General features: G+C 31.8%; 1 protein-coding gene across 1 annotated transcript; it reads left to right on the top strand.

Annotated features, from left to right (window-relative positions):
• The first annotated feature begins 249 nt into the window (after nt 1–249).
• On the top strand, nt 250–4,113 carry LOC130671515 (odorant receptor 13a-like). Its single transcript, XM_057475441.1, has 6 exons — nt 250–666; nt 802–1,088; nt 1,151–1,791; nt 2,522–2,626; nt 3,145–3,303; nt 3,797–4,113. The coding sequence occupies exons 1-6, from the start codon at nt 623–625 to the stop codon at nt 3,854–3,856; spliced, it is 1,296 nt and encodes a 431-aa protein (XP_057331424.1). The 5' UTR covers nt 250–622; the 3' UTR covers nt 3,857–4,113.
• The last annotated feature ends 4,615 nt before the right edge of the window (nt 4,114–8,728 follow it).

Here is an 8,728-nt window from a genome sequence, read left to right as displayed (position 1 = left end):
TATAAAAATTTTAATTACGAATGATAGAAATACTTATTGCTTTGTCTTCTTTAACCCAAAAACTGTGTGCCAAGTCACGTAAATGTTTTGTTTTTAAAATAAGAACTTATTTCTATCAAGTGTTACAATTCCTTAGAGAAGAAGTGATGTGTACGACTGTCAGAAATACAATGAAGTAGTGGTGTTAGAAAAACATTGTTTCAACCCCCTTTAATAAATTTCCGCCGAATCGACGCCAGGTAATAACAATGTAAGTCCGTTACAAATAAATTTACCTCACTTTTCCTTCGTGTAAATTATATTTTCTTGGTAAAAACTTATAGACTGTAATTTAGGATTTTATTTCTAACGTATAAAAGTATTACCCATAATAAATTGTATAAAAAAAAATGATTTTAATGTTTTACTCAGAAATATTGTATTCTTTTTCCTCAAAACCGCTTCGCTAAATTACATGTTTTTTCTTGTGTGTGTGAAAAAAATTGTAGAATAAAGTAATAAAGATATTAAATAATAGACTCGGAAAAAAATTGCTTTAAAAACTTAAAAGTAAAACAAAAATACAAAAGTGAATAATAAAAAAAAACTTTTACATTTAGTTATAAAAGAAATACTCCTCACTATGCATTATAAGCTCACAATAAATAGAGTTGCTGCAATTCTGAGGTGAACAAACCTGATGAAGTTAAATGCGTTCGATAATGTTTTATACATTTATTTGAATACATTTTATAATAGTGTACTAATTTCAATTCATTTATTTATATACTTTTTTTTTTTTTATTTTAAAACCCATAAAAGATTCGATGGGATTTGGCCTGTAGAAACGACGATTACAAGTTTTAGATTTTTAAATTCAATTTTCCGTTTGTTCAACCTCACCATAATTGTGTTATTAACATTGATTATGTCAGCCGATGCAATCGCTAACATCAATGAGATATCACTTATTACAGATAATTTATGTTTCTTGATCGGATGTTTCGAAGCATTAGCGAAGGGATTTAAATTTTGCATTGAATATAAAAATATCAAGAAACTTATAAACGATATTTATGAACCGATAGATATAATTAAGAAAAAAAACAGTGAGTTAAACTAAAGATAATTATTGATTTATAATTAATTTATTAGAATCTTAAAATTTCAGATGCTCAAGTTATGGAATGGATTACTGAGATAGCGGATTTTGAAAATCGACAATTTTTGACAATCTTTGGAATAGTTATATTATTAGTATTAGCACGAATTTTTAGTGCTGACATTAAAAACCGAGAATTTCCAGTACGTATTTTTGTTCCGTTTGATGCATCAGAGTCACCTTATTATCATTTAATGTATGTCGCAATATCTTATGGTATTTTACTTGTCGACTACTCACTTTTCGGAGTTGATATCATGGTCATTGTAATAATGAGATATCTGACTGTCCAATTAGAAATATTAAAAGTAAATTGCAGATATTGTCGCAGTGATTCTACTAAACGTGCTATCAATTTGTCATCAGATAAGAATTCAACAATATTTAAACGTAGTGCAATAACCAACGCTTTTGACGATGACGATAGTAATGAAGCCAACGGAATAAATGAATTCGTAAAGTTTGAAGCGCAAGAGAAGAATGTGTACGACGAAGATACCTTTGATTGGAGGTTTAAACACTGCATTACACAACATCAGAAGATAATTGATATGTTAGATGTAGCCAACGAGTGCTTCAGTTTTTGTGTAGTTGTTCAAATTATGGCCAGCACTGTATTAGTATGTTTGAATGGATTTCAAATAATTTTAGTAAGTAATAATTTATATTAAGAGAGAGTAAGATCAGGGGAAAGTTACAATGTCAAAGTTGAAATGATTTAAAATATACAAGACTTGATCATAACGATATAAATAAATTTTTAGACGAATTATTGTTTAAAACAAAAACCCGCGGGTTTTTTTAGTAGATTTCTATTTCATCGAAATTTAGCATTTGTGTTTGCTCTCATGATGGATTTTCCAAAAAATTTGGTTATAATATATCATAATTAATCGAATAAGTTCCAAAAATACCATTGATTCGAAGGTATATATTAGGGTAGTTAAAAAAAAAATTTTTTTTCTTATTCTCGGGACCAAGTTTGAAAGTTGTTTTGAGGTACTCAAATAGGCCTTTGAAAATATGAGCTCTTAATATTAATATTAAGGTGGTCCACATCGCACTATTGGGTTTCTCGTAAAAACAACATAGTAAAAATTATTTTTGTTCTTTCTGAATCTGAGAATTAAGAGATATGAAAAAGTCATGGATCCGAAACTATTGCTATAATAAACATTTTGTTTTTATATTTTGGATATATTCTAAAATCTATTTTGTAACTAAATATTGAGGTTGTAAATAACGAAAGTTTTATTCAATTTCATTGCGTACGAGTTAAAATATAATATAATGATTATCAAATCGTGCTGGTATTGGGTCTCGTTCCGCTATTGGGACATTTACCTTATATTAAATCGTTTTTCCATCCAACGTTTTCAGAGTTATGATAATTTTCATCTGCTACTAAGAAGAATTTTGGCAATCATAGTCGTTCTACTTCAACTCCTTGTTTGGTGCTGGTATGGAAACAATTTGAGCGCAGCAGTAAGTTATAAATATTTATTTTGAATAAGTTTTTATGATACACTATCAAAAAGTCCGGGGTAAATTTTTAATTCGAATTAATTTCATCATTCGGAGTTTCGGAGTCTTGAAAAAAATCACTTTATGTACAGAATGAATAGGGAATTTTTTTTTCAGTGGAGTAATGTGCATCTTATTTTAACCTGCATACTCGAATCTCAAGTTTTAATGTTAACATAAATTTATATTTGATTGAACAGTTTTTTTAAACAAAATCATAAATAAATCAGTGATTTAAATATCAATCATAGTTAAGTATCAATAGTTATCTGCTATAAATTTACTCTGGATATACCCGTACGAAAAAGGAAAAATATCTGTATATATTCGGGTAAATCTGAATATATGCCTCATATATGAGACATATATTAAATTTTGCCCGTATATATCCCGGATATATACTTTTTTCGTTTTTCAATTCAACAAATACATAGTTTTATAGCATAAACATTATATTAAGATATAAAATTGTAAATAAGGCAGAGTCATTAACAATTAATCTGTGGATGTGCGGTTGGGAAAATGAACACAAGCATGGAATACGTAATACAGTATCAATACCAATGATACTGTCGTTACAGTCATTAGAACTCCGTGCAGTTGGTGTTGTTCCTTTGTCACTACAAACATTTGTTTCTGTAAGACAATTGTTATTTATAGATTATTTTTTCAAAATATCTGTATCGATGATTGAAGTTTTAATGCCAATAAAGTCCAGTTTAATAGTCTACTTTTACTAACTAACTCGATAAATAACAGAAAAGTTAGGGTACTTCCCATACGAAATAATATATATCCAGATATGTTCGGGCAAATCTGCACATTTGAGACATATATAAAAATATATGTCTCATATATGCAGATTTGCCCTGGTATATCCGGATATATATTTTTTTCATATCGGTTATGCTTATTCTATTTTAAACAAAGTTAATGAATAAATTTACTCGTTTTGAATAGTTCTATATACATTAAAACTTCAAATTTCAATGCTGCTGATTATGAAAAATGTATTGAAGCGTGCGGCTCGGGGTAAAATGTACAAATGGTCGTGTTTATCTCTTGCCTCACGATATTATACTTTTAATCTTCATCATGTAAATGAATTAAATACTCTTATCTTTTATGCAGGCAATTAAAACGTCATACTCAGTATTAGTACTACTACTTACGGTTGCCAAGGATCAGTAATCTATTCCTTCATACTTCATACACAAACGTGACACTAAAAACAGATTAGGTGATGTATGAAAGTAATTGTACACCTCGAACGAAGCCGGAAGGTTGGATTTTACTATTGATTTGTCAAGATTCAGTGAATTATATTAAATTATGTTTGTTATTTTTATGCTGCCCTAACACGTTATTAAATGCACATAAATGTTAAAATGAAATACTAATGAACAAGCTCGTTGCTTTTATTGAGTAGTGCAATACGTATTATTAAAAAAAAAAGGCCAATATAAAAATTTTATCATTGCCGTCCTTTAGTCCGTAGTTCAAAAATAGTGTGTGAGTAAGACATTTTTAGAACGACTTGGCGAATCGATGAAATTGTTTTTTTTTTCATTATCGTTAGAATTACACAGAGTTAATTCTCTTCAAAAATCACTTCGTCAGTTGATATCGTTTTTAGAATTTTAGAACTGATTATATTTAAAAACCGATCGATAACGTATGTTTAAAGTAATCCGAAGAAAACATTTTTTCAAAAATTTTATTTTTGAAATAACTTAAAACATACTGTACTGATAGGGCTCAATCTTGCTCGAAATCTATGAATCGATCAGCCACTTCAAATGCCGCATCAAAGATCAAAATCTGTCAATCCGTTTACAAGTTATAGATTGTTTACATACATATATATATTGAAATGAAGTTAAGGTCAGCTCCGCGAACTGCGAAACCGATTCACAAGCACCAACTGATTTTATTGTATTTACTAGCATGGTAACTCAAGATGAATATTTTAGCTTACGAGGATTAACGATTTTTGATAAAGATTTGATTAAAGTTAGAGTTTCAGAACCATTTATTGAGAAACGTTTAGCTATAGTTATGCGTTTTGTTAAGAAAAATGAGAGCAAAGAATTAGAATCAGGTAAATGAAAATAACACATGGAATATTGTCTGAAATTAAAGTTTAGAATATGATACACATAGTTAAAGTTTAAGCTTTGTTTACAGTTTTGGTATTTCAAGTCAGTGTTACCGTGGAGCGGGACTTGAATTAGCCACCCAGTGTCATCTGGTGATAAAACCTAGTTCTATCCCTCTGAGACTTCTTGGTGGATTAAAGAGGTCTTAACTGAGATATAAGCATTGTAGTATATACAGAATTTTGCGGATGCAGATTGGGATCAGTTTTGAGTTTTTATTTGACAGGCCTTCACAGTAATTTTAGACCGTTGCTGTTCTGAAAACCGTTTGATCATTCATAATTGTTTTTAGTCTGACAGGCCTCAGAGGACAAGCCATGACTACTTGTACCACTGAAGAAATCACTGGTCACTTAGTTTATAAGTTTGATGATGCCAGCTGAAGTCTGCTCCAGAAAAGCATAAGTGCAAAAGATATCCATACTCAGAATCATATTTAGTTAGTACGCTAGGTGAGGACTTAAACCTCCAATTACCAACACTGTTGATTTTGGGTTTGGATTACGAATTAGAGTTGAGTGTTCTGTTATCGATAACGATAAAGTTCAGTTTTATAGGATTTTGGATTTAGACAGTCAAGCATAGTCCTTCAAGCTGTGCAGACCAAAACAGTCACCTCTAATCGCTCGAAGCGATCAGGCGTGATCAAGCGTAGCATTACAGAAACATGACATTGCTGAAGGCTGCAAGTTTAGATTACCGCTACAGAAGTATCATTTGAAATAGGTAAAGCATTACTTAACATTTATATCATTATTGATAACGTATGATAATATTATTATTACCATTAACAATTAACATTAAGGTGATAATTTCCAGTTCGAAAAAGTTAACTTTGAATGCTAAATTATGATTATCTAGAGCAGTGACATATCAACTATATTGTTGATTTGGTCGGTAGGCATCTGGACAATTTGTCGATTCTATGTTGACATAAGCATTTATTTTTATATCAATAGTTTTACCGCAAAAAGTTTTGTAAAATGCTTTGAAAACACTGTGAGTATTGCTTTCAATTATTTTGACATACTCTACGAACAAAATATTACTGGCGGTTATAATAGCCACATTAGCATCCCCACAGTACTTAGCTGCAAAATAAAATAAATTTTTATTGTATAATGAGAAAAAAATCTGGAGAAAGTTGATCTTACCCTGATAGTCAGGGTTTCTCGTCCAAAAGTTGGTATTCATTAGTTTGCGACCAACTTGACGACAGGCTGTTGACAACTTTAGCATTTGCAACTTTTGGCTACAAGTTACCGCCAACTTTCTGAGATAGTTGACGCCAGAATGGAACCGCAACTAGAATGCAGGTTTCTGAGAATATTGAAGGCAACTTTCCGTCAACTTATGGATTTAAAAAAAAATTAGAACTAAAAATTTAGCATAATAAACGTGATTACTTAATTTTCTCCGTGAATGCCAACCCCAAACCTTCCCATTGTTTTCAAGCTCTCTGAGCGTGAAAATGTTATTGTTTGTACATTTTTGAGCTCTTTGAACTAAAAAAAAACGGTTGGACCGAAAAAAGGTACTTGTCACTTAAAAAAGGTAATTTTTTTCCCGACTATATAATCGGAATGAATTAACTGATTTGCATAATCTTTGTAGTGATCGATAGAGCTTCTTGAGACTTCAATTTGATTAAATTTTGAAACAAATCGGTTGCTCGAATTTCGAGTTATGCAAAAAAAACGACAAAAAATTATTTTTTTTTATTTTTATTTTTTGAATCACTTGGAAACTGCTTGACCGATCGGCTTTCAAATCTATTCAGTTCTAAGTTTTTGTAAGCCTTTTCGATTGCCACCAAGTACGTTCAAATCGGTTGATTCGTTCTAAAGCTATCTCCGGACAAAAACGTTTGCATAACACCCATACCCACACCCACAAACGCACACACACGCGCGTACATGCATGCACGCACGCATGTGCGCGATCGTCTATCTGAAAATGGTCAGAATATCTTCCTAGGACGTCAAAACCTCAAGGACGTCAAGACCTGATGAAAACTTGATTTTCGAATTTTCAATTATCATAGCGGTAAGTTACAAAAAGTACCTAAGGCACAGATATTAGGTGAGTAACTGCTTATTTCCAAATTATCGATCACACGATCATGAGTCTTGTATATAAATACTCAATCATGTGATTACAAGTTCAGCTCTTCCAGCTTGAGTAGCTCTAATCCTCCAGTCACGATGTTAAACATTTACCAATGAGCGATTTGAATTTATTGAAAAATTGAAGAATATCAGTAGTTCCAAATAAAGTTTCTCCACATTCTGAAAGAGAACAGTATCAGTTATACATAGCTAAATTAACAGGAAGAAGTTATAATTGTTTCGCAGGTTTTTCGCAAGAACTCAGCGCATATCACAACAGTTGTTCATTAGTGATATATCTAAAATAAATGCATAATTTCTTAGGCAACATGGCTTGTCGAGTGTTACACACCACAGATAAAGGACTTCTCAATTCGCATATTGTTATACTCACCATCGGCCTAAGTAGGGTATCATACGAAATATCCTACTTTTATACATTGGTGTGTAATACTAGTGCGTGACACAGGATAAAACACGATTTCAGATTTCGAGTGGGGTCAGCCCTCATTCACGGCTCGGCAGCCAACTCTACCCTAGTCTTATGTCGTTTTGTTTTATCGATACCATACAATATACTATTGTGTAAGTCTTGCACCAGACACAATTGCATGCCTCGAACGCGAAACGGAGAGGTTGTCCTCTTCGAGCTCGAAAATACTTTTGTATGCCATTGTTTCCATAAAAAACGTTTTTTACCATTTTTTTCTTTAACGATATCTCTCGAACAAATTGGCTGATTGACACGGCTAAGGCAGCAATTGACGCATTTTATTGAGATCTAGAGCTGATAACATTTTGGAATTGATTAATCTATTCGTTTTTGAGAAATATAAAAAAAACTAAAAAAAAAAATTTTTTTTTAATTCATCGACAACGGTTTCTCTTGAATGAATGAACCGATTTTGATGGTTGGGATATCATTCGACGCGGCTTATGAAGTTTTAGAGCTGATTAGATTTTGGAATTAATCCATCAAGCACATTAGAAGTTATCAAAAAAAAACATTTTTGAAAAAATTTTATTTTTGGAATATCTTCGAACGCACAGTACCGATCAAGCTCAATTTTTCACGGCCTGTAGATATTAACAAGCCGCGTCGAATGCTACCTTGGAGATCAAAATCGGTTTATCCGTTCAAAAGTTACAGATGTTTACATACGTATGTACGTACAAACACACACACATACATACACTCGGACATCATTTTGAAATTAGTCAGAATGGCTTCTTAGAACCTCGAAATCTCAAGATCTGTTGGAAATTCGATTTTCGAAAATCGAACCAAAACCAATAACTTCCCTTTTTTTTGAAAATTTTCAATTTTCTTAGCGGAAAGTTAAAACAAGTTCGATAAAAAAAATTTATCGTAGACGTCCATTAGTCTATGATTCAAAAAAAGGTCGTGGTAAGGATATCTTGAGAACGAATTGACGACTTGATATTTTTTTCACAATCTTCAAAATCATGCAGAGAAGGTTCCTTTTGAAATAGTTCTTCCGGAGCGTCTTTCGGCAATGGTGACGATGGTCCTAGTAAGTACCGTACACGGCATCTTTTGATTAAAATATATTGAGACCCTAGTAAAAATAAACGAGGGCCACCTCGTTTGTCATCTACAGTTAGCATTGATTCTAGTGACGCGAGTGAAGCGCTAGCTAGCGCCTCAATTCATTTTTACTAGGGAACAAGCACAATTAATAATTGAAATAAAAATTAGTATTGTCAACGATTGATTAGATTTGATTGACTGAACTTATCGTTAGACCTGCTCGTTATAGTACGTGATGCTTCCA

The sequence above is a fragment of the Microplitis mediator genome, chromosome 7 (genome assembly GCF_029852145.1).
Source record: "Microplitis mediator isolate UGA2020A chromosome 7, iyMicMedi2.1, whole genome shotgun sequence".
NCBI classification, from domain to species: domain Eukaryota; kingdom Metazoa; phylum Arthropoda; class Insecta; order Hymenoptera; family Braconidae; genus Microplitis; species Microplitis mediator.
This window is presented reverse-complemented; position numbering and strand designations above follow the sequence as displayed.

Excerpts from the sequence above, each read along its gene's own strand:
- LOC130671515 (XM_057475441.1), top strand. The coding sequence starts at position 623 with ATGCATTATAAGCTCACAATAAATAGAGTTGCTGCAATTCTGAG. Across the intron at positions 667-801 it reads AGAGTTGCTGCAATTCTGAG|ATTCGATGGGATTTGGCCTG; the intron begins GTGAACAAACCT and ends AACCCATAAAAG. Across the intron at positions 2,627-3,144 it reads GAAACAATTTGAGCGCAGCA|GCAGAGTCATTAACAATTAA; the intron begins GTAAGTTATAAA and ends ATTGTAAATAAG.